At 42.0% G+C, this 27,364-nt stretch overlaps 1 protein-coding gene across 1 annotated transcript in view; it reads left to right on the forward strand.

Annotated features, from left to right (window-relative positions):
• The window catches only part of frem3 (Fras1 related extracellular matrix 3), a 211,929-nt gene that overhangs the window by 162,483 nt on the left and 22,082 nt on the right, over nt 1-27,364 (forward strand). The window contains 6 exon segments of the mRNA XM_048607471.1: nt 7,438-7,568; nt 16,078-16,236; nt 16,929-17,232; nt 20,540-20,671; nt 22,421-22,752; nt 24,525-24,717. Coding sequence (XP_048463428.1) covers nt 7,438-7,568; nt 16,078-16,236; nt 16,929-17,232; nt 20,540-20,671; nt 22,421-22,752; nt 24,525-24,717 — 1,251 coding nt within the window.

Raw genomic sequence — 27,364 nt, forward strand, 5'->3', positions numbered from 1 at the left:
GCCTAGACCATTTCTGATGAAGGGTCTAGGCCCGAAACGTCAGCCTTTCTGCTCCTACGATGCTGCTTGGCCTGCTCTGTTCATCCAGCTCTGCACCTTGCTGACAGAAAGATGCTGGTTTACAGTTGAGGGAGAAATGGATGGAAGACAGTACTGATGAAATTAGACAATGGAGGGTAAGAGATGTCATAGGAGGCAGCTTGGACAGGTACCAGAAGTTTTCAAGTCCATACTAAACAGTAACTCAGGACTCAAGCCTTCCAAAGAGGACAACCAGGTCAAGAAATAATGCATTGTCTGCTACAACAGAAACTAGGAAAGCTGTGCAATTTTACACAATGTCTCATTCCAACTCACAATCTATGTCACAATTTCATTGCAAGGTTGTTCTCTTTCTCCTGAAACATTAAACACCATCTGGCTGAAGAATGTTAATGATATTAAGACATCATTTGAAGATCAAAGGAGGAATTCTCTCAAGACTGAGCCAACATTTATCCTTCAACTGACATCAATGATCATGTAATTGGTCATGTAATTAATTGTTGTTTGTCAGAATTTACTGTACACACATGTCCTCCATTACAGTGATGACTACACTTCAAAAAAACACTCAATTGACTATAAAACATATCGGGACATCCTGATATTGTGAAAAATGCAAGTCTTTCTTTCTGAGATAGTAGGAACTGCAGATGCTGGAGAATCCGAGACAACAAGGTGCAGGGCTGGATGAACACAGCAGGCCCAGCAGCATCATAGGAGCAGAGAGGCTGGCGTTTCGGGCCTAGACAAGTCTTTCTTTCTGTTCTCTTTTACAAAAACATCTTCCAAATTGCTGTGTTTAGGTTTAAATTGGGGCTATTGAACTTTTCCATCTACAATAAGATATGGCAGCTGCTAATGGAGTATTCATGCATTCATGATCATGTTTTGAAGAGTCTCTAACATTACACAGGCATTACTGATGTTATCCAAATACAGTCATCTAAATGGAAGTGAATAAATCTGTAAAGGCGCCTGGATTATAATGGACCTGCATGACCCAATGTAAATTTTACCTTCTTTTAACTGCTGTTTCAAGTACTATTTGATCTCAATTTGTAAATTGCAAGGCACCTGACCACAAATTTATGTTAAGCAGAGCTTCAAGATAACTGTAGAAGATCCTATGGAATCCAAACATGTCTCATGTCAAACAACCATGGGAAGACAGTGATGCTATGGGTATGAGAAAAATGGCTATTGGGGCCTGAATGACATGGTCAATAGTGAAAGATGTAAAAGAATTGCATGAGAACTTTGGTGAGCCCTATCTCGATGTCAGAAATAACTCACATAGAAAGAGAAATGGCTAGAGAAACTCAGCAGGTCTGGCAGCATCTGTGGAGAGAGAAACAGAGTTAATGTTTCTGGTCCAGTGACCCTTCTTCAGAACTGAGAATAGCTAGGAAAAGGTGGAATATATGCTGAAGACAGGGGGTGGAGCAGGAGGGGGAATGAGTGAGTGATAAAATAGAGATAGAGCCCAGAGAGCATGATTGACAGTTAGGCAGACAGAAAGATGAATGATGGTGAGCTGGGGACAAAGAAAAGCTGATAATAGGTGAGAATTAGTAGGCTGCACTGACAGGGCCTGAGGGTGTGGGAATGGGTAAAGGAGAAAATGTTTAAGCTGTAAAATTATTGAACTCCCTCATTAATTTTAGACTTGCTGCACATTTTAACTAAGTTTTGGACATCAAGGCAAGGTTTTCATTGAGCAGCAGAAAGTTGCCTATTAAGGAGGATTGTTGCGGACTAATGAGCTTATTAACTGCACATCTTGCCTCATTAATATGCAGCTGCCTATCTCACCAGCTGATGTGAGCAAACTGACACTGGGAATCTTGATGTGGAAGTCAGAGGCAATGGCTGTGAGGAGCCTCTATGATGGTTACCAAACAACACCATCTCATGGCATTGTTCACAGGGCATTGGCTGCATGCAACCTGCTTCCAAGGGCACAGTGTCAGAGTGAAGGGATGATCCTTTAGAACTGAGATGAGGAAGTATTTGTTCAGCCAGAGGGTGGTGAATCTGTGGAAGTCATTGCCAAAGAGGGCTACAGAGGCCAAATCATTGAGTGCATTTAAGATACAGATAGATACGTTCTTGATTGGTAAGGGGATCAAGGGTTACAGGAAGAAGGCAGGAGAATCAGTTTGAAAAACATATCTGCCATCTTCAAATGGTAGAGCAGACTTGATGGGCTGAATGGCCTAATTCTGCTCCTTTATCTTGTGGTCATAGGCATCAGATAATTGCTAATCCCTTTCTCTAATCAATTTGCAGACACTGTGGAAGTATAGATCTTCATTGCAGGGCACACCAGCAAATAGTTGCAGGAGTGGGACACATCCTGTCCCAGAGGCTGTGAAGTTGACAATCCCTCAGGTTGTCTCTTGTGAGTGGTTACTTCCAGGGAATGATGGGTGACCTGGGTGGAATCCCTCAGTTATGCCCCACAAATACAACAGGACGGTGCCCGATGCCAGCTGTGAGAGATCACACTGGGTCATTTTGTTCTCCCATGACGGGATCAGTGCTGCAGCACGGGCAGGAGTATTCGGGAACAGAGCTGGCGCCCCCCCAGAGTCAGGATGGCATTGACTATCCACCCGTGACGCAGAGAGGGCCATGTCACAACGCTGCAGCGTTCATCCCCAGGAAGGAGGTTCCATTCCATTAATGTTCAGGTGATCTGTGATCATCATCACCATCTCCTGAAGGTGTGTGCCCACTACCCTGGCAGCTGCCATGACCCCTAAATCCTGGAGCACCCCTGTGTACCTGCTGTGGTTGAGAGTCCAGGGACCTTACAATGTGGTTAGCAGGGGACAAGGGCCACCCACCGTGACCAGGGCTCATTGACACCATTACACAGCTCCCTGACTGATGTGGGGCACAGATGCCATGCTGCCCAGGCTTCGCCCAGAGGCATGTGGAGAGCAGACAATGGGCCTGCTAAAGGTGGGTCCCACTGATTGGACCGGTCTCGGAGTGGGAGGGTGGGGGGTCAGTCCAGTACAGTCCAGGCAGTGTGTGCTGCACCATCCTGGCGCACTGTGCTCTGTACAATTAGAGCAGGCAATGAGGGGATGTGCAGGATGATGAGGAACGGGGGGAACGGGAGCAGTTCCTGAGGAGAAGCAGGATTATCACACTGGGCAGGAGGGAGCTTTCCCTGTCCAGGACAGAGCTCAGCTGTTGCGGGGTGTTGTAGTCCAGCCAGGAGCTAGCTGAGGAGGCCTGGTTCCAGTCGCTGGGAGCTGGGTACAGCAGACAGGCCATTGTGGAATGGCCACTAGTTATTGAGCATGATGCTGCAATCCAGTTTGTGTTGTAGGAGTGACCTGCAGCCTCTCTTTGTTTTGTTTGTGTTGCCTTTCGCTATCGATCAATAAAAGCTCATGTTTGGAGCGATTGCTTGTCTGTCTGTGACATTCCCCAGCTGGACAATGATAAGTTGCAGATCTCCAGTGGGCCACTGGGGGCAGGACAGAGCTGATGCCGAGACAGTGTTGAGATGGGATGTCACTGGGAATCGGTGAACTGTGTGACCTGGTGGCTAAACAGTGACAGTGTGAGAGAATGGGGTTGTATGTGCCAGGGAAAGACAGCCAAGACAGCGCTGGGTGCTGTGCCATTGTACTGCCAGTGAGGGCCGACACTGGGTTGCCAGTGATTGTTAAGGTGCACAATGACCTCTGAAAGATGGTGTGGGTGCATGGGACACTGGTCTTTCAGTGGAGATCTAGTGAATGGTGATTTGTTCTGGGAACAGGTAGAATGGGGCTTGATTCAGGTGAAAGGGGCAGGGTAGGTGGGTAATGAGGAGAGTTTGGTAAGATGTAGAGAGAGATTTTGCTGGGACTTGCAGACAGAAACCCTCCAAAAAAAAACTCAACAAAATTGATATCTCGCCAAAAAATCTTAAGATTCAGCCCATACATTTTCAATTCGTTCACACCTTATAGTAGCCTGGCCTTGTAAAAGAGACCAAAAAATATTGGGAGTTGGCTCTGGAAAAACTCAGGAATTGCTTTCTGTTCAGCAAACTGTCTTCAGATGAGTATGAAACATCCAGACAGTCAAATACGTTTTACTTTTTTGTTCATGCTGCAACACAGACCCCAGGGGCACCTCTCCACCCGTGCAGCTTCAGGTCAGGAAACAGGAAGGTGAGTGCTTCAAGCTCCTCTGGGTCACACATAATAATCTTCCTTTTCCTCCACTGTTACATTTTATCCACTTTTTGATCCACGGCTCAGAATCGGTGACAGATCTCCAGGCAGTTTTGTTCCCCTCAGACTGTGTGGGTCGTGTCTTGAGATTCACAAAGTAACGTGGTGTCTAAGAAAACACAGTGTGGAGCTGGAGAAACACAGCAGGCCAAGCAGCATCAGAGAAGCAGGAAAGCTGACATTTCAGGTCGGGACTCTTCTTCAGAAATGGGGGAGGGGGGAAGGGAGCTCTGAAATAAATAGAGAGGAGGGGTGGGGCCGGGGAAGGTAGATGGGATGGTGATGGGTGAGTGCAGGTAGGGGGTGGTGGGGATTGGTCAGTGAGGTGGGAGGACCGGATAGGAGGGAGAGAAGATGAGACAACAAGGTGCAGGGCTGGATGAACACAGCAGGCCAAGCAGCATCAGAGGAGCAGGAAGGCTGACGTTTCGGACCTAGACCCTTCATCAGAAATGGGGAGGGGAAGGGGGTTCTGAAATAAATAAGGAGAGAGGGGGAGGCGGATAGAAGATGGATAGAGGAGAAGATAAGTGGAGAGGAAACAGACAGGTCGAAGAGGCAGGGATGGTGCCAGTAAAGGTGAGAGTAGGTGGGGAGTTAGGGAGGAGATAGATCAGTCCAGGGAGGACGGACAGGTCAAGGGGGCGGGATGAGGTTAGTAGGTAGGAGATGGGGGTGGGGCTTGAGGTGGGAGGAGGGGATAGGTGGGAGGAAGAACAGGTTAGGGAGGCAGGGACGAGCTGGGCTGGTTTTGGGATCAGTAGGGGTAGGGGAGATTTTGAAGCGGAATATGAGTTGCTGTTCCTGCAACCTTCAGGTGGCATCGTTGTGGCACTGCAGGAGGCCCAGGATGGACATGTCTTCTGAGGAATGGGAGGGGGAGTTGAAATGGTTCACGACTGGGAGGTACAGTTGTTTAGTGCGAACCGAGCGTAGGTGTTCTGCAAAGCAGTCCCCAAGCCAAGGCTTGGTTTCCCTGATGTAGAGGAGGCCACAACGGGTACAGCGGATGCAGTATACCACATTAGCAGATGTGCAGGTGAACATCTGCTTGATGTGGAAAGTCTTCTTGGGGCCTGGGATGGGGGTGAGGGAGGAGGTATGGGGGCAGGTGTAGCACTTCCTGCGGTTGCAGGGTAAAGTGTTGGGTGTGGTGGGGCTGGAGGGGAGCATGGAGCGGACAGAAGACAGGTTGTCAGGTTGTGTTCACCCTCCTAGCCTGATCGTTATCAGCTCTTTGTCTGTCCAACTGCTCTTCTCTCTCTTTCGGCTCTATCCTATCATTTACACCCAACCCAATCCCCCTCCCTATTTTCTGCATATAAACTGACATTTTCCCAGCCACCATCAGTTCTGAGGAAGGATCACTGGACCCAAAATGTTAACTTTTTTTTCTTCACAGATGCTGCCAGACCTGCTGAGATTTTCCAGCAACTTTGTTTTTGTTCTTCATTTACAGCATCTGCAGCTCTTTTGGTTTTTATTTAGATATGGCTGTGGCCATTTTGCTGCAGGATGGCCCATGGCTTTGTAATCTAGCATGGCCTAATAACCATTCTAATTGGTTGGCACAGTCATGTAGCAAGCATGTGAGAGGTTTGGATAATCCAGAGTTCCAGTCCTTAATTTCAGTTTATTATAGACGTTCCTCATTGGATTTCCTATTGTACCAGCAGGAATGGCTGACAGGTTGACCACAACTGGAGTTCCAGGTATAATAGGAACTGCAGATGCTGGAGAATCCGAGACAACAAGGTGCAGGGCTGGATGAACACAGCAGGTCAAGCAGCATCATAGGAGCAGAGAGGCTGACGTTTCGGGCCTAGACCCTTCATCAGAAAAGGGTTTTCTGATGAAGGGTCTAGGCCCGAAACGTCAGCCTCTCTGCTCCTATGATGCTGCTTGGCCTGCTGTGTTCATCCAGCCCTGCACCTTGTTGTCTCGGATTCTCCAGCATCTGCAGTTCCTACCATCTCTATATCTGCATCTAATAAGCTTATCTTTCTTTGAAGTGTTTTTCAAACCTTGTTTGTTTACCTGGACAAGATTAAGAGATACTAAGAGAATTAAAGGTTTCTTCAATGGGGCTTACACTGTGTTTGCTTGGCAGTTTTATGTAGGAGAGGCAGTGTTAGAGACTTTTGAATAGTTGATCTTTGTTTAATTTCATAAGCAGTTCAAAAACTTACAAGTGTATGACTTATAGTATTCACTACGTGCAGAACCAATAAAAGTTCTTCAATGGCTCAACCCATTTAATCAATGTGAAAATCAAGCTACAGGCCCCCCACTATAAATTAATAACTAATTCTCCTGAAGCGGAATTCTGTAGAATGCAGAAGAAACTTCTTTGCACTGGTAAAAGTATGCTGATGTCTTTATAATACTGTCCTACCTTTTAACAATATAGCCCTACAATTAACTGCTGCATTGAAAATATACTATGACTTAAATGTAAGTAAATATTTTATCATATGCATCTAAAATCATCTGTCAAAAACTTCAGGACTTGACTAAGACTTCACAAATTCTCTGATGAGCAGTAAATCTTACCTCCAGCAAACGCTGGTCCAACTACATCAGAGTTGTGGAATGTGAAATGCCCACCCCTACAATGGAGCCAGCAAGATTAGAAATCCTTCATGTCCTCCACATGCCCTTAACCTGAAGCAGAAATTGCCATAAATGGGAATGGGGTCAGTAATTCCAGAATTGGTTTCTTCTCATTATTAAAGTCTGTCCAATTCCAATTGACACAACTGGAGATATGAAACTCTGGTCCCAATTAGATATCTCCAAAAATACCAAAATGTGCAGTATATTTCTATTGCTTTAAATTCAGTATCTATTGCTCATAATATGTAAACGAAACCCAAATTGTTACAATGTTACAAATAAAAATGGAAATCTTCGTGGTTTTGTAGGCTAAGTGGTAATGATCAATAATTTGAAGTAGCTTCAAAAGTATTTTAAAAGTGTCCCATTTCCGTGAATGGTTTATGTTAATACTGCCACCATGAACTGACTAGACCTTTTCAGAGCAATTGCTCTTTCATACATATTAATGCATATCAGAATCGGACCTGAAGAACAGAAGATATTATCAAACTTTAAAGGAGAACCTGATTTTCTTCTGTGCCTTTTATTTCAGATATCGAGTTTAAAGAAGGGGAGGCTGAACATTTTATAGAGATAGAGGTTGTGTTTGATGGAGTGAGAGAGATGAGAGAAGCTTTCACTATTCATTTGAAGCCTGATGAAAACATGGTAGCTGAAACACAGGTAATATATTTGTCCACCAGTGCTGATGGCTGGGCTTCTGTGTTTTACACTCAAAAATGTCTTCATCTGAGTCTGTGTCTCTGTTGAAATTTTGACCACAAGTTTGATGTAAATACGTATTATTCTATACCGGAAAAGAATTAAATGTATGCAAGCATATTTTTTTGCAAAACAGGTAGTAAAGACAATTGATTTGATCTTAAATCAATCATATTTAAAAGGAGTGGCAATCTACAAAACTGGGTTTCAGTCTATCACTGGATCAAGGTGAGACTATCATGGCTAAGAAACTTGATTGCACAGCAATTTTCTGCATTTTATTGGAGTAATAATGGCCTCAGTATAGCATGAAGGACATGGATGCACGTTGAAAGCTAGAAACATAACGCCCATTATATAGAAAATAACAAAAAATTCCTCTTGCTGAGTCTGCTGCAGGAACGTGTATTGAGACCTTTGTATTTGCAGTAAAGGGTGCACCCAAATTTCTAAACCTGTGACTTGATAAACTTGTCCAACAATGTAAATCCTTGCTTTGATTTGGTTTTGTTTACATTTTATGAGCAATAGATATTGAATTTAAAGCAATAGAAATATACTGCACATTTTGGCATTTTTTGGAAATATCTAATTGGGACCAGAGTTTCATACCTCCAGTTGTGTCAGTTGGAATTGGAGAGACTTTACTAATGATGAGAAGAGTGCAATACTGCACATGGAAATTACTAGTGCATTATTATCAGACCTTGTGACTTAGCTCGAAACCTACTAACCATTAATGAAAAGGAGACTATAACAGAATATTAATACAGCAGGACAAGTTGGAAAAGGTTATTAGAAATCTAACTCTCATTCTCTCTGAATTTCTGTCTGAAAGACTGGGTCGACTGGGCTTGTACTGACTTGAATTTAAAGAATGATGTGGTCGGCGGTGGGGAGGAATCTCATAGGAACATTTAGAATCCTGATGGGACTGGACAGGCTAGATACGGAAGAATGCTCCTGATGTTGGGGAAGTCCAGAATTGGGGGTCACAGACTAAGAATAAGGGGTAAGCCATTCAGGACTGAGATGAGGAAGAATTTCTTCACTCAGAAAGTTGTGAACCTATGAAAGTTTCTACTACAGAAAGCTGCTGGGGCCAGTTTGTTAGATATATTCAAGAGGGAGCTGAATGTGGCCCTTACAGCTAAAGGGATAAAGAGTATTGGAAAGTGGGAGTGAGATACTGAAAGTGCATGATCAGCCATGATCATATTGTATGGAAGTGCAGGCTCGAAGGACCGAATGGCCTACTGCTGCATCTATTTGCTATGTTTCTAATGAGTAGGCCATTGATGAAAAAAGTGCAGGTGAAATTGGATATGGAAGAATAACAAAGATGCATTTACATATTCTGCAAATTTGAAGTTCACACTGAAACAGTATTGTATTCCTTTAATGGAACATAAACTCTCTATAAAATAAAATTATAAAACAAAATACAAAGTGTTATTAGCATCATGGGAATAGACATTGAGAAGACAAAAATTAGTTGTGGTAAAATTAAATAGAGAATTTATGTACCCATTCTCCAAAATTATGAAAGATTTTTGCAACAGATGCTGGAATAAGTAATGGGAAGCATGAGGAGTTCATGGAAAGATAAATCACAGAAGTGAGATTTGTAAGAAATATCAAAGAACACTGTCACAGCTAATAGTATGTCTGCCTTGAGCAGACAAATGTTGCGGAACAGAGAGCGAGGGACTGGAGGAAATCATTATTATTAGAGAAACAGTATTGGGGAAATTTAGGGATTAAAGGATTATAAACCCACAGGGGTCAATGGTCTACATCTCAGCGTTCTGAAGGAAGTGGCCCTAGAAACGGTGAATGCTTCGGTAGTCATGTTTCAAGATTAAATTGGCTTTGGAAAAGATCCCATGGATTGGAGGGTAGTTAGTGTAATGCTACTACCTAAAGAAGGGGCAAGGTCAGAAATCACACGACACCAAGTTATAGTCCAGCAGGTTTATTTGAAAACACAAGGTTTCGAGTGTAGCCCCTTCGTCAGGTGAAGTGAGAAAGAAGCACTTCACCTGACGAAGGGGCTATGCTCCAAAAGCTTGTGCTTTTAAATAAACCTGTTGGACTACAACCTGGTGTCGTGTGATTTCTGGCCTTGTCCACCCCAGTCCAACACCGGCACCTCCACATCATTAGGAAGGGGTGGCATGGTGGCTCAGCGCTTAGAACTGCTGCCTCACGGCACCAGGACCCAGGTTTGATTCCAGCCTCGGGTGACTGTCTGTTTGGAGTTTGCATGTTCTCCCCATGCTTGCATGGTGCTTTTATTAGCTGTTAAATTCATTTTTTTTAATCATTCACAGGATGTGGATGTCACTAGCTGGGCCAGTATTACTTACACATTCCTAATTGCTCTTGAAAAAGTGGTGTTAGCATCATAGAATTTTACAGTAAAGAAGGAGGCAATTTGACCAATCACGTCTGTACCGGCTGCAGAAAGAATTAGAACATACTTTATTGTCCCATGTATTCAAGTACAGGAATACAGTGAAAAGTTTACAAAAAGAGGAATTAAAAAGAATAGAAGTTGGATTACCTTACAGTGATTTGTAGTATAACTTAGTTATTTCTAAGACATAGTCAAAAGGATAAACATTACAGTCAGATAAACATTACATTGCAGTAAATCACCATAGGTTTCCACAAGTGGTCTGACTGGCCTCGCAAGCCGCTGATCGCCTTCGCCAGATGCCAGAGCTACCGAGCAAGTCTCATTGTCCAGCCCTATCTCCATAGCCTTCTAAGTTCATCACTTTCAAATATATACGTATAGCTGTCTTTTGAAACCTCTTATGGAATTCAGGTTCACCACTCTCTCAAACAGCATATTCTAAATACTAACAACTCTCTAAATAAAGAAGTTTCTCCTCATCTGACTCCTAACTCTCTTGATGACAACTTTGAAATTGTGACCCCTAGTTAGTGACATGCCATCTAGTGGAAACAGAATATATTACTTTATGTTGTCACAATTATTGAACACCTCAATAGGGTCACCTCTTAATCTTCACTGGTACAAGGAGAGTAAGTCCAATTTCTGTTTTCTTCCCTTGTGTCTCAAATCCCTCATTCCTGGTATCTTTGGAGTAAAGATCCTTTAAACTCTCACTCCAAGGCTTTAACATCCTTCCTTAAATAAGGTGCCTAGAACTGAACACAATACTCCAAATGTGGTCTGACCAATGATTTGAAGAGGTGTAGGTTCACTTCTTTGCTTAATAAGGTTAGGCAATGCCCTAGTGGTATTATCACTAGACTATTAATCCTGAGACCCAGGTAATGTTCTAGGGAGATAGTAGGAACTGCCGATGCTGGAGAATCTGAGATAACAAGCTGTAGAGCTGGATGAACACAGCAGGCCAAGCAGCATCAGAGGAGCAGGAAAGCTGACATTTCGGGTCGACACCCTTCTTCAGAAATGGGGGAGGGGCAGGGGATTCTGAAATAAGTAGGGAGAGAGGGGGAGGCGGATAGAAGATGGATAAAGGAGAAGATAGGTGGAGAGGAGACAGACAGGTCAAAGAGGCGGGGTTGGAGCCAGTAAAGGTGAATGTAGGTGGGGAGTTAGGGAGGGGATAGGTCGGTCCAGGGAAGACAGACAGGTCAAGGAGGCAGGATGAAGTTAGTGGGTAGGAGATGGGAGTGGGGCTTGAGGTGGGAGGAATGGTTAGGGAGGCGGGGACAAGCTGAGCTGGTTTGGGGATGCGGTTGGGGGAGGGGAGATTTTGAAGCTTGTGAAGTCCACATTGATCCTCCTCCGACACTGGATCATCCTCCGACACTTCCGCCATCTGCAATCTGATCCCACTACCAAAGACATTTTTCCCTCCCCACCCTTATCTGCTTTCCGGAGGGACCACTCTCTCCGTGACTCCCTTGTCCGCTCCACACTCCCCTCCAGCCCCACCACACCCGGCACTTTTCCTTGCAACCGGAGCAAGTGCTACACCTGCCCCTACATCTCCTCCCTCACCCCCATCCCAGGCCCTAAGAAGACCTTCCACATCAAACAGATGTTCACCTGCACATCTGCTAATGTGGTATACTGTATCTGCTTTTCCCGTTGTGGCCTCCTCTTCATCGGGGAAACCAAGCGGAGGCTTGGGGACCCCTTGGCGCAACACCTACGCTCAGTCCGCAACAAACAACTACACCTCCCAGTCACAAACCATTTCAACTCCCCCTCCCACTCCTTGGATGACATGTCCATCCTGGGTCTCCTGCATTGCCACAATGATGCCACCCGAAAGCTGCAGGAACAACATCTCATATTTCGCTTGGGAACACTGCAGCCCAAGGGTATCAACGTGGAATTGACAAGCTTCAAAATCTCCCCTCCCCTGACCGCATCCCAAAACCAGCCCAGCTCATCCCCGCCTCCCTAACCATTCCTCCCACCTCAAGCCCCACCCCCATCTCCTACCCACTAACTTCATCCTGCCTTCTTGATCTGTCCGTCCTCCCTGGACCGACCTATCCCCTCCCTAACTCCCCACCTACATTCACCTTTACTGGCTCCAACCCCGCCTCTTTGACCTGTCTGTCTCCTCTCCACCTACCTTCTCCTTTATCCATCTTCTATCCGCCTCCCCCTCTCTCCCTATTTATTTCAGAATCCCCTTCCCCTCCCCCATTTCTGAAGAAGGGTCTCGACCCGAAACGTCAGCTTTCCTGTTCCTCTGATGTTGCTTGGCCTGCTGTGTTCATCCAGCTCTATACCTTGTTATCTAATGTTCTAGGGACATGGGTTCAAATCCCACCATAGCATTATTAATTGATTGTCAGGAAAAAGCCATCTTGTTCACTAATATCCTTTATAATGATACAGCCGTTGATTGAGGAAACCGCTCAACTCCCCATCAGGGATGATCTTGAACTCCAACCTAGCGTGGCGGAAGTTGTAGACACCTTTAGACACATGAAGCTTGAAAAGCCACAGAAGCAGATGGGATTCCAGTGGAGATTTCCAAACTTGGAGGAGCAGAGCTTACCCGTCATCTCCATTGACTGTTCCTGAAAATCTGGGACAGATAATAAATCCCTGCTGATCTCAGGGATACTGCCGTTGCCACTGTCTTCAAGAAAGGAGACAATCTCCCTACTCTCCATTAAAGGAAAGATCATTGCCAAAATCCTCCTGCCTACCTTCACCAAGTCTCTGGACATGCTTCCTAAAAGTTAATGTGGTTTGTAACCAAACTGTGGAGCTATGGACATGACTTTCACTGCTTGGCAAATCCAAGAAAAATGCCAGAAACAATACCACCCACTCTAAATGTCCTTCATCGATCTGACTAAATGTTTTGATTCAGTCAAGGGAAGTGCCAGTTGTGGGTCAAATACATCAACATTCTCTGCCTCCACCATGACAAGATGTTGGCAATGATCTTCATGGATGATAATATAACAGAATGCTTTATGGTTAAGACAGGGATCAAGCAAGATGTGTCATCAGCCCCATACTTTTCCCCATCTTCATTGCTACTATTCTTCATTTTGTCAATATCAAACTTCCCAGTGATGTGGACATTGTTTACAGGATGAGTGGAAAACTTTTCAATTTCAGTCAGGTGAAATCCAAGAAGAAAATGACACCAGCCTCGCTTATCAAACTTCAATATGCAGATGACAATGTAATTTCTGTTCTTGAAACAGAATCTTCAAGCCTCACCTAATACCTCCTTGGAAGCATACTGAAGAATTGGCCTTAGCTTCAACCCTCAAGAAGACTCAAATCCTTTACCAACCAGTCCCAGCTCAAGTTCTGGAACATCCTTCCATTAAGATTAACGGAGAAACCTCTCAAGTATGGAACATTTCTCTTACCTGCAAATCTACTGCTCACCCAAGGCTGACATCTGTGCAGAGATTCAACATCACATCCAGTCTACAGATGCCACCTAATGTTGAGGGTCTTTAATGACTGTAACAATTGTGCTGATATCAAGAACCTTCTATATAAGGCAGTCATCCTTTTGTCTCTTCTATATAGTTCTGACACATGGACTATCTCGAATCCACTTCAAGACCCTTGAGAAGTACCATCAACATTGTTTAAGTCAGATACTCTGCATCAGCTGGGAGACAGAAATATTAACATCAGTACGTTTGAAGCAAGTAACACTACCAGCACCGAGATCTGAAACCAACTACACTGGTCTGGCCACATACTTAAATGCCTGAGTTCTGACTGCCAAAGTAAATTTTTATGCCCAGCTCATGTAAGGCAGTTGCACGAGAGAAAGACAATGGAAGCGTTTCAAAGACTCCTGAAGGCTTCCCTCAAGAAAGGCCACATAGACATCAACACATGAGGAAACTCTGATTCATAAGAAACCAACATGTGGGAAACTTCTGTGTGAAGGGACACAATTCTTCATAAAAGCCCATTGGCAAGAGACAGTATGGAAAAGGAACCAGTGAAAGGAATGCCAGCTATATCAAAGCCAAGGACCACTTCCACCACCCAGAAGCAGCTGCCAAATGTGTGGTGGGTGATGTGACTCTAGGATCAGGCTCATTAGCTACACAAGGACCCTTAAAATCCATGACCTGTGATACGGAATTTCCTAGTTGGCCAATCATACTTGTTAGTGAGAGATTTGTAACAATGATGGTGAGTCCTATACTTTATCTTCACCAGGTTGACACTTCATATTTAGGTATGCCTTGTCTTGTTCCTGGCATGCCCCACCTTCACTCTTCATTGAGTTAGGCTTAGTCCCTGACTTGATGACAATGATAGAGACTGGGGACTATGCCAGACTATAATATTACAGATTATGGTTGTGCATACTTCAGCTGATGGCCAATGGATCTCATAATTCTGAAATTTTCAAAAGCTTGAGCAATATCGCATTTACCATAGGGGCAGCTGTGCCTTCAATGTGAAAGCATGACCTCATTTTCACAATAATTGTTTGGTGGTCAGTCCTATTGATACTCTCATGGACGGACACATCTGCTACAGATAGCTTGCTGAGGACAAGGTCAAGTAGGTTTTCTGCTTTTTACTTCCCTGTCCATTGTGACAGACCCAGTCGACAGCTGTGTCCTTTAAGACTTAACCGAGTTGGTCAGTGGTAGTAGTGCAGCTGAACCATACTTGGTTATAGGCATTAAAGTCAGCTATTCAGAGTATATTTGCATCCTTGCCACTCTCAGTGCATCTTCTAAAAGTCAATTCTAAAAGTTTTTAAATTTGTACTGTGAAATTTCCCATCTCCACCTTGTGATTGCTGATGTTTTTTGTGACCAAAATATAGTGGTGTTTTGAGTAAGTAAATGATTCCATTGCACAAAAATAAAGTTGCTGGAAAAGCTCAGCAAGTCTGACAGCATCTGTGAAGACAAAAACAGAGTTAACATTTCAGGTCCGGTGACCCTTCCTCAGAACTGATGGTGGCTGGGAAAGCATCAGTTTATATGCAGAAAAATGGGGAGGGGGATGGGGTAGGGAGTAAACGATAGGATAGAGCCTAAAGAGAGAGAAGAGCTGTTGGACAGACGAAGAGTCGGTAACAGTCAGGCTGGGAGGGTGAATAGTTGTTAATGGGGACTACTAGTGACTACCAACAGGTAATGTGTAATGACAGGCTACATGGTAACAAGGTCTGGTGTGTTGTAGGGGGCTGGGACATGGGAGAGTTTAGGCCCTAAAATTATTAAACTCGATATTGAGTCCGGAGGGCTGCAGTGGCCCCAAGTGGAAAATGAGGTGTTGTTCTTCCAGCTTGCATTGAGCTTTGCTGGAACACTGCAGCAAGCCAGAGACAGAGATGTTGGCCAGGGAACAGGTTGGTGCGTTAAAGTGGCAGGCAACAGGTAGTTCAGGGTCTTTTCTGCGAACAGAACATAAATGTCCTGCGAAGCCGTCACCCAGTCTATGCTTCGTTTCCCCAATGTAGAGGAGACCACATTTTGAGCAGCGAATGCAGTAAACTAGATTCTGGGAAGTGCAGGTAAAGTGTTGCTTCACCTGGAAGGTATGTTTGGGCCCTTGGATGCTGGGGAGGGAGGAGGTAAATTGGCAAGTGTTGCACCTTCGCCGGTTACAGTGGAAGGTGCCGTAGGGCTGTGGAAAGGTGAAGGAAGTGTGGACTAGGGTGTTCCAGAGGGAACGGTCCCCACAGAAGGCGAACAAGGGAGAGGAGGGGAATATGTGTCTGGTGGTGGCATCTTGCTGGATGTGGTGGAAATGGTGTCTGATGATCTTCTGGATGTGGATGCTGGTGGGATGGTAGGTGAGGACAAGGGGAACCCTATCGCTGTTGCAGGAGGGAAGAGAAGGGGTGAGAGTGGAAGTGCGGGAGATGGGTCGGACCTGGTTGAGGGCCCTGTTGCATTAGGTTTACTTCAGTCGTCTTCTGATTAGAGAAAACATATAAATCGGAGTACTTATTATATATAGGTATCTTTGATTTGTTTACTCTTCATTCAGATGAGCAAAGCTATTGTGTACATTGAGGAAATGGACAGTGTGGCTGACGTCACCTTCCCAGCTATTCCACAAGTTATCTCACTCCTGATGTACGATGACACTGCAAAAGCAAGCGAAACTCCCAATCCACCTGCTGGTTACCCTGTAGTCTGTGTCACGGTAAGAAAACATTGCTGTTAATGTCATTGAAGATCATTAATAATTCGACACAATGAAATAAATTAATGAGAAAATGCATCTTTTCTGTGAGCTTGTGCTGCTTTTGTAATTAAATCTGATGCATGGTGAGAGTTTATCATCTCACAACTTATTTGATATTTTTCTACTGCCCTCTTCCATACACCTCTTTGGACAATAGACTCAGACTTTTCAGCAATGCTACATGGGAAGAGATGAAGGCATAGTGGATTTGTCACTAGACTAGTAATCCAGAGATCCAGATAATATTCTGGAGACCCAGGTCCAAATCTCACCACGCAAACGGTGGAAAATAAATTCAATACAAATTAAAAGTCTAATGAAGATTATGAAGTCATTGCTAATTGTTGTGAAAATGCAGTTGATTCACTGACATTGTTTAGGGAAGGAAAACTGGTGATCTTACCTGGTCTGGCCTACATATACATCTTAATTGCCCTCTGCAATGGCCTAGCAAAGCTCTCATTTCAACAGCAACCAACAATCGGCAACAAATTCCAGCTCAACCAGTGAATAATGATAAGAAAAACGCTGGCCACCAGGAGATGTTACACACATAGTTTCAATGCCACTGGACCTCATAGATGTATCCCTATATCTTTGATTTGATACTGTTTAGCGATAGAGCTTACACTTTATCTTTCTTCCTCCAGGCCTGTAATCCAAAATATTCAGACTATGATAAGACTGGCTCGATCTGTTCAGCTGAGAATATCAATGACACTTTGACTCAATACCGTTGGCTTCTCAGTGCTCCCAGTGGCCTCGATGGAGTGACCAGCCCCATGCATGAAGTAGATTCCAACACATTTTTCGCCAGCACCAAACTCATCACCTTAGATCCAATCTACTTCCAGGCAGGCTCCAGGGTGCAGTGTGCTGCCAGGGCTTTCACTGCTGCTGGTGAAGCTGGTCTGGAGCTTCTCAGCCCCATCAGTACAGTCAGCAAAGAAGATGGTAAGCAATTAGCTGTAACATATGAAAATTTGAAAGATTCATTATAGCATTTATCAGCAACTCCCTCCCTATTTATTTTTGTAATAATTTGACATTTTTTTATCCTCTCTGTTTTTCCTAAGAATGTTGATTTACACCTCCAACAAAACTGAGAAAACTGAGACACCTACCTTTTTGTTTGGTTTATTGACTGCACAGTCTACTGCTCCCTTGCCACCCAGTGTATATAGATATGCTCAGACATTAATAGCCATAACCTTAAAGAAATTAGCAAACTTAAAAACATAATTGAATAGACATTGATAAAGTAGATATTGTTCAGACATGATTAGCAACCATTTATCCTTGGGCAGGCAAATGATCACAGCCAAATTTGACCCCATCTTCATCTATTGCACACACATGCCCCTCGTGTCTTGACTATTTATTACTTAATGAACAATAAAGGTAAATTATGTTGCCATCATCAGAGTACTGTTTGTGCTGACTTGATATGTGCAAATAATTTGTTATTTTTCCCACATAACGTAACAGTAGGTTGAGTCATCAATAATACATTATTCTAGCATTGGTGCTAATAATGAATCTCAAAAGCACCACAGTTTAGAACTCACATGATGTTCTCCCACATCCTGTGCAGTATATTGACAGAATACCTGGGAAATAATGTCAATAGCCATTTTTATTAGCTGTTTATTTTCTTCATTTCTTCAGAAGTTCCACTGATTTTTGGTTGGAGAACCCCACAAGAACATCTTTTTATAATTTGTTTCAATTGTAAGAGTTACCTTTTAATAAATAGAAAGAAGTTGTCAGTTTTAAAACACAAAGTTGAACTTCACAGTAGTGAAAAATAATTCACTCAATGTTTGAATTAATTGTCCATGTCTTTCTTTTAAACTTATAAATTCACACACTAACAGAAACTTTGGCCTGAATTGTCACTGCGTTGGTCTGCCATTGAGGAGCTGATGGTGAATATAGCAGATGAGCTAGTAAATCACAAGTCCCATACTTAAACTGGGCACTTACCGTTTTTGCACAGGTTAGAGTGGGTCTGGATTTCGGCATGTGTTTCACAGAGGTACCTGGCTATTTAAATCATCAGATGCCTCTACTCATCAAATTTTTATAGTTCAGGGCTCTGAAACCTGCAATGTAAAGTGTAGATCTGGTAAGAGCAGGTCTGAACTTCATGTATTTCAATGGATAGAAGGGCATCTCTTTGTAGAATAAGGTCCTCTTTTGGATATGGTCTCAGAACACCTTTGAAGGAGGTTAGGGATCCTTAGAAATGGTTAAAAGTAGGCATAGCTGTTTGTGATAAGTGCAAAAATACTAACTGTCAAGCTCATTGGAACTGTCAACAGATCAAAATTAACTATCAAAAGTATCAAAAGCTACTGTCAAGATGGTATGTCAAAAGAATCTTTCAAGGTGGCTTATCAAGAGGAACTGTCAAGAATTTAAAGTGTGTCTGTGAATAGAACCTGTCAGAGGTGTCAAGAGGACTTGACAAAAGCAACTGTCGAAGGGAGCTGTCAAAGCTCTTAAAAGTCCTATGCTGTAAATCTTTGCAGTAGATGCCTAAGAGTTAAAAAGAAATCATTGTTTGCTATTTCACTCAGTCTATTGCCATTAGCCTGAGGATTTCTATTGTTAGATTACTGCTGTATGACTGATTTCGTAACAATCCATTATCACAGTAGAATGCCTGCTAGTTCACAATTTGATTGGCAGCTGCAAGTGGTTATAGAACCTTTGAAATAGGGCTAAAAATGAATTCAGTGAATTCAAGAAATTGTGCACCTGAATGAAAAGTTCTGTTTTTCTAAGGCAGTATATAGTTGAAGAAATGTAAATTTAGTAAATGGGTTTTAATGAATGAGAGATAACAAGGTGTAGAGCTGGATGAACACAGCAGGCCAAGCAGCATCAGAGAAGGAGGAAAGCTGACGTTTCGGGTCTAGACCCTTCTTCAGAAAATAAGTTTCTTATCCAATATACTGAAGCCTTCAGTACATTGTTACAGCTTTATGTAATAGAATTGTACTTTATTTCACCACTGCATTGGTCCTGAGATCAGCTTTTGGTAGTTGCAAGGTGAGTTACTCTAGTCAATTTAATGGCAAATTATGATGGGTCGATGAATGAGTTGGCACTAAATTAGTTTAGGGCTCTCAAGAGTCATATACATGGAAAGGGTAAAAGGGCATGTGTTGTCATGCAGGTTATAAAAGGACATGGGCATGGAGAGAGTGGTGTAAGTTGGCACCGGCCCTATAAGAAGGCCATGGGGAGTGGATAGCCAGACATAACTTGGCATGGATGGGATGAACTGTGGAGGCTAGGTACAAGTTCTGCTGATGGGTCAAGGAGAGTGTTTGGATGTGATTAGGGCTGTTTTATTTAGTTTTGAAACCACAGTAGTGTTGGTACATGGAGAGAGGCCTTCATTCCAACTTGTCTCCACACTCAGTATACTCTTGGTCCAAAGTCTGAGATTGCCAGGCCCAACTTCTAATGTAGTCCACCCCACCTCCTCAGAATGAAAATCTGATTGTCTAAGTGGCCATTTTCAATAGTCAGGAAATACCCGACTTTATAAAGTAAACTCTCAGACTAAAATGCAGGCTTTTCTCATTACCTTTTACTAGTGTACCATACATAGCTAATGTTATACCAAACAAACAGCACAGGGAAGAATTTCATATACTAACCTTTTTTTTATAGTATTTACCACATTATTGATGTATTTTACATCTACCACTCGTGCTTAAAGTTTAATTGGCCATGAAACATAAGTATTTCGAAACAAGCAAAAATAAAAATTGCTGGATAAATTTGGCAGATCTGGCAGCACCTTTGGACAGAAAACAGTTAACGTTTTGAGTTCTGAAGAAGGGTCACAGAATGCTAACAGATAGGCTGAGTTTCTCTAGCAATTTCTGTTTTTGTTTGTTTCAGAATTCCACATCCTCATTTATTTGTTTTATTTACTTAAGTGTTTTGAAGACCTCTTTGATTAATAAAAAATTTCTACTTTTTGAAATGATTTTTAAATCCTAATGTTCTGAGCTAAGAAATTGTGAAAATTGATTTGGACAATAAAATTACCAATAATTATTACAAAAAACCAAGACTAAAACATGCAATAGCTTCCTCCAGTCAGTTCTAATGGTGCAGAAGTGGTGCTATTGGTCATTATATTTTAAATTTTAGAAGTATCTCAAGACATACTGCCTCAGTGGTGATGGTTCATGTGACTGATTACAGAAGGAGATTTCCATATGGTTGTTGTTTCTAGGTCTTTGCCAGTCACGTATTCTGGGAACAGTTGGAGCAGAGCCTTTCTCTGCAAAGTTGCGTTACACAGCCTCAGATGATCCTGACCATCCGAACCTTATCAAGCTGACTGTGATCACACCTCACATGGATGGTAACTGCATCTTCACTGTTGTGCTTGTACAATGACTACTTCTACCATCTCCTCTTTTAGTTGCTGCCAGCACCAGAACAGTTAGTATAACATGAGAATAACAAAGACTATTCTTAAAATATACCTGGATATACCTTGTTTACACACTAATTGAGAAGCATTTAAAAGACCAGGATTCATTGTGTTGATATGCCAAGGCTAAAATGATTAAAAGGAAAGTGAACAATAGGCTAATAAGATGGCACTAAGTTTAGGTTTTAAAAGAAAGGAGAAAAGTTTGATGGATTAAGGCTTTCTAGATCATTGAGATATTGGGAAAGCAGGGATTCAGCAAAGTCAAGTAGGAGAGTGCGTAGGATTGCACATTTCAAATTTATAGCATGAACACGGGAGTCAAGTTTCGAGGACCATTGGTCAAAGTAGAGAAAAAATTAGCAGTAAAAAAAGGAATAGAAATTCCCTTTGTGAAATTTTGCAAACTAGGCAGAATGCTGTATGCTGTACGCTCATCAGACATTATTTACTTAAGTAGTTTGAAAACCTTTGGTTCATAAAAAAGTTCCACTGTTTGAAATTATTTTTGAATCCTGATGGTCTGAGCTACTAACTGCACAGGAAGGATTTTTACACTCAGACGTTGGAGCTGAGTAATACACAGGTGAACTCAGCCTGCCAAAAAATGCTGATAATTCATGACATGACCACAAAAGCTCATTTCTGTAATCTGCTACATCTGATGCTCAATAATGAATATAGGTAATGGCAGATCCATTAGGATTAAAAATAGGAAGAAGATTAATGTAAGGGTCATAAAGCTGTCATCAGGATTGTTCACTGGTGCATAAAGTAATATAACAAATTTGTTGTGAACAATGTTTTTATTCAACCTTCCACCAAATTTCTTTCTCTGCTATTTTGAATCATATTGTCATCTATAAATTAGCAGAGAAAATGATTTTCTATGTAAGCACTATGTGTGCAATATTATTCTGCAGAAAAAGATGAGGCTCAGCAGAGCAGCCATGTTAAGAATTGAAACCTCTGGGCTTAGACAAGAAATTTCAGATTAAAACAACTCATAATTAATAAACAATTGGATGAGTACAAAACAGTTTAGTTTAAGTTATAATAAAACAGCCAACTTTACATACTTCCAGCTATATCAATTCAACCATTGAAGTTCTTTATATTCACTGGATTTCCCTTCTCAAGCATCTGCGCAGTGTAGAACTGAACATCGTGCTGTTCCTTTTTAATATTAGTAATGTATTGGAGTCTCCTAGGGAAATAATGAAAGGACATTTGGAAATGTGTAAGAAGGAATACTCGTACTGCAATTCAAAGAGGTTGTGCCAGACAGTAATGATTCACCAGATAGTGAATTACCATCATCAAAATAAAACTGGTAACAAATAGAGGCTGGAATTTCCAATACTGTATTTCGCAACCCACAGACAATTAAAATGAATATAACCTGGTAAGCACTCAGTGGAAAACTACAACCAGAAATGCCATTTGGAAGATAAGAAAAGAGCATTCTTCCTCCTTTGAAATATAGCCACAGTGATTACAATAGAAGTATTTGTTAAAGCAGTAGATAAAGCTCAGTGGTAAGAGTCTAATCCACAGGGCATGTAATACTATAGTCTTAATTAATGAAATCAAATATCCAACTCTTTAGCAGATAACTTTCCTGATGTCATGAGTTCACTTTTTAACTTTACTGTGCTAAGATATTTTATTTTTCAGGCATGCTCCCTGTCATCTCAACTCGGCCACTGTCCAACTTTGAGTTGACCTTAAGCCTAGATGGCACTCGAGTTGGTAACCATAAATGTTCCAATCTGTTAGATCACAATGAAGTCTGCACCAATTATGGCTTCATCAATGATGCCACAAAGAACCTTGAAGTGATTGGAGAAACATATCCATATCAATGCAGCACTTCTCTGCGTTCTGCAAGTACCCTTCGATTCTACCAAAACCTCAATCTTGAAGCATGTCTCTGGAAATTCACGAGCTACTATGACATGTCTGAACTTCTAACAGACTGTGAAGGCACCATTGGAACTGATGGACAGGTAAGATGCGTTGCCTGTTCTGTATTTTGTTCACACCCTTGTTAAAAATGGGTGCAGTCATTCTTACTTATTCCTATTCCAGCTGTGGAGAAACACCAAGCATATGTTAGAAAAGGAAAGTCAGAGAGGAAAAATTATCGCTGCTCGTCCTATGCCGCTCCTGGGGACTAGCTCTAAGCAGTGTTAGTAGATGGAGGCCTAGAGATGAGCAATTGGTTCCAGCCAAGTCTAAGGAAAGGGAAATCATCAACATCCCTCAAGCCACCACCGCCCCCACCCCAAAACAAACTTAGTCGGCTTTACCTCCAATCATGTAGTCCCATCAGCATTCCCTACTCCTGCAGCAAGTGCCCCATTTTTTTTCTGCCAGTGCTGGTGACAATGACTTAAACAAATAAGAATAAACCTTGCAATATTCTGAGCCTGTTCAAAGAGCTTTTCCAATTAATCTCACTCACTCCTTTTTCCCCGTTTTTTTTGAAAATTATTTCTTCAATGGTGAGTGTAACTAGTTCATTGTGCTCCCAATTTAAAATGCACAATCAGAATGTGCTGACCACTCCAAACCAGCCACTGTCATCTCTATACTGATTTTTCTGTAAGTACTGCTCCTGTTGGGTGCCGCTTTATGTATTGTAGAACAAACTTTACTTGATCCAGCTGAAAGCCTATTTTGAGATAGAGTGTGAGAATTCCAAGAGTTGTAGATGTCCTCTGAATGTTAAATACAGATGCTCCTTTTGCTGGCTCGCCCCAATGTAGATAACCACGCAGTGTATACCCTTTCAGAACATCTTACCCAGATCCATTGAAGCCAACCGTGTTTCCCACTTCACCATATCAAGGTTCAGTGTAGCTTACTGTGCTCTCTTCACTTTCAACGTATCTGTGTTGATAAATCTGCTTCCCACTTTTACCATGTCTCCATGGTCCACTTTCACCATATCAAACTCCAGTTTGACTGACCATATTCACCAGTTTCACCACGTCCATGTACAATCTAGCTGACTGTGCTATTCACTTTCACCAAATCTAGGTCTCTGATAGTTTCGTATTGCCTGTTATCTACTAATAATTGGACTGAAATCTGTTATATTGTGATTTAAATTTATTTGAATTTCACATAGACAATTACATAAAGGTAATTAAAGTGTAAAGTGGATAATTAGAGTCTTTTAAGGATGTCTGGCATAAAAATAGTACACTTGAACTTTATACTAAGTTAATAATAACCAATGAGCACTGTCTTCAAAATATTATGCCAAGTGTGGCTATTCATTTGGTCAGTACAGCTTTGAATTATTTTTATATATCAGACATATGTAATGCAGACACAGCTCAGTTATGTGACTTAATAAATCATTATTAGGAAAATGAGTTAAACTTTTAACTAAATACCTAAAGAAAGGTGTAAATTCAGTACTGTTTTGAGATTCAGTTGTTTATGATCATTTATGCCTAATTTTGCATTCTGGCATAATTTAATGAGATTCTAGGAAATTTGAGTAAACACAGCGTTTTCACACTGGGTGTAGGAAGAAGACCTCTCTTGGGTTAACTTGCTTTTGCTCCTGGAACGAATTTCAGGGCATTAAAGACAACTTTTTCTTCATATTGTGATTATGTAGATTTAAGAATTATTTTTAACTTTTCAGATTTCCAAATAAAAGGCACCACCTTGAAGCGCTGATTATATTATGAACCTTGGTGGATTACCTTTCATCAGACTCTTCTCTTTATAGTGGTTAATTTTCTTTCTGTTTGAATTGTAGGTCCTGAATTTAGTCCAATCTTATGTCACTCTTCACGTCCCTCTTTACGTCTCCCACATCTTCCACTCCCCTGCCGCTGTTGGTGGCTGGCAGCACTTTGACCTGCAATCTGAACTGAAGCTAACCTTTGTGTATGATACTGCCATCTTGTGGAAAGATGGTATTGGCAGCCCCCCAGAGGCTGAGCTACAAGGTATTTTAAAGAAATTTTGATTCATGAGTTGCTTGGAATACAGAGTACCCATACTCATAAAATCTTTGCAGATTTCTTTCAATTGTTTTGTTTGCTAGCCTCCCATCTGCTGCATATTTTTCATTCACAAACACAGCATGTCCAGGACCCTTCTCCAGTATTGCTAGTTGTAGGTGAATGGGCATGCTGTTTACTGAGAGAAGTCAAAGTTCAGTTTCAGCTATTACTTAGCCAGAATAGTCAAGTTTTTAATGCCTATGTCTATGTTTATTAAAATAAACTGCTGCCGCAGCATGTAATGAGCAGCACACACTACCAAAAATGAAAACTAAAATACAATCATTAAAGCAAACAAAAAAGATTTGGCCCCACCTTGGAGTTTCTGCACTTTGAAATGTTGATTTCTCTGTTCTTTCACTATATTCCAGAGCATAATGTCAGATGTTGAAAACTAGAAGACTTGTATAAAAGTTCTATCTGATTGAGGGACAGATTCCAGCTATTTACTTTGGGTAATACTGAGTTTTGTTATTTAGAATAAGGTTGAATTACTGGAACGTTTGAGTTGCCACAAGCGTTGATTCTCATTCCAGTGAGGAAATTACGATCACCACGAGTTTGTGTCTGATTTGCTTTGAATGTGAACTGGAAATGAAAGCAATACTATTCCTGCGGAATGAGGTGATAAATAGCCAGCACCGTTAAACCAATAGAAACAGTCTTAATTAGAACTGCATATCTAATTACCCATCCAAAAACTCTCCCTATCCCATTCAACAAAAAAAGAGTCTCTTAAGCATATTGATAAATATGAAGAAACAAGTCTGAAAGACTGGCTTTTTCAGAAAGTCACCTTGATTTTGACATAGGTTTAAATGCAATAAATTTATACAGTCATAGAAATATTCAGCATAGAAATCAGCCCTTCGACTAACCATGTCAGTGCTGACCAACAACACCAAACTATATTAATCCCGTTTATTTGCACATGGTCCAGGGCCTACTATGTCCTGGCATTTTCAATGCTCACCCAGATGGTCTTAAATGTTGCAGTGCATTCCATATTTCTACCACCCTTGGGTGAAACTTTTTTTTTCTCAGATCCACACTAAACCACTTACTCCTCACCTTAAACCTGTGGTTTTAGACACATTTGCCATAGGGAATAGATTGTCACAATCTACCCAATCTATGCCTCTCGTAATTTTGTATACCTCAATCGATCCCCCTTCAGCTCCTCTGTTCCAAGGAAGCAAATCCGGCCTATCCAGGTTGTCCGCATAACTGAGAGTTTCCATCCCAGGCAACATCCTGGTTAATCTCCTCTGAATACTTTCCTACGCAATCATGTCCTTTTGATAGTGTGACAACTAGACGTGCACACTTCATTAAATCTGTGGCCTAATCAATGCTCTATAAAGTTGCAAAAAGACTTCACTGCCCCTATATTCTACAGCCCAGCCAATGAAGACAAGCATCCCATTCTGCCTTCTTCACCTGACATCTCTGAGGATCTGTGAACTTGTGCAACAAGGTTCCTTTGATCCTCAGTACTTCCTAAGGACCTACCATTCATTGTGCACATCCTTCCCTTATTAAGCCTACCAAATTGCATCACCTCACACTTACCAGGATTAAATTCCATCTGTCATTGCTCTGCCAAATTTACCATCTGATCAGTATCAGACTGCAGCATGAGACCATCCTCCTCACTATCAATAACACCACCAATTTTTGTATCATATGCAAACTTACTAATTATAGCTTCTACATTCATATTCAAGTTGTTAATGTATATAACAAATGCCAAGGGTCCCAGCACTGATCCCTTAGTACATCGCTTTAACAGGCTTCCAATCACAAAAATAATCTTCCACTGTCACCTATGCCTCCTATTTACTGGCCAGTTTTGGATCCAGTTTGCCAACTAGCCTTGAATTGAATGTGCTCAGACCTTTCAGACCAGCTTTCCACGTGGGACTTTGTCAAAAGCCCTCTGAAGTCCATGTAAACTACATCAACTTACTACTCTCATTGATACATTTTGTCACCTTTTCAAAAAACTCAATTAAATTAGTCAGGCAGGATCTCCATCTAAAAAACTTTAAAAATTCCACCCCACCTAATCCTTTCACACTAAGGGGACTCGAAAGGTGGTCCAAAGATGTGCAGGTTAGGTGGATTGACTAAGTTAAATTGCTCATACTGTCCAGGGTTGTGCAGGCTAGGTGGGTTAGCCATGGGAAATGCAAGGTTACAGGGATAGGATAGAGGTGGTGGGTCTGGGTGGGATGCTCTTCAGAGGATCAGTGTGGATACGATAGGCTGAATAGTCTGCTTTCACACCGTAGGGATTCTATGATTCAATTAATGTTAGCAAAGTTGAAATTCCCTACTACTATTCCTGTCACACCTCTCTGCGATTTGCCTACATATCTGCTCCTCTATCTCCCTCTGACCAAGAGGAGGCCTGTAATATAATCCAGCAAAGTGATTGCCCCCTTATTTCTAAGCTTGATCTAAATTGTTTCATTTGAACAGCCTTCTAAGCTATCCTCCATCATTACTGTAGTGGTGGTCTCCTTAATCAATAATGCAATACTCCACCTCTTTTACATTTCCCTATCGTATTTTTTTTCTTTATTAA

The sequence above is a fragment of the Rhincodon typus genome, chromosome 1 (genome assembly GCF_021869965.1).
Source record: "Rhincodon typus isolate 14 chromosome 1, sRhiTyp1.1, whole genome shotgun sequence".
Taxonomy (NCBI): domain Eukaryota; kingdom Metazoa; phylum Chordata; class Chondrichthyes; order Orectolobiformes; family Rhincodontidae; genus Rhincodon; species Rhincodon typus.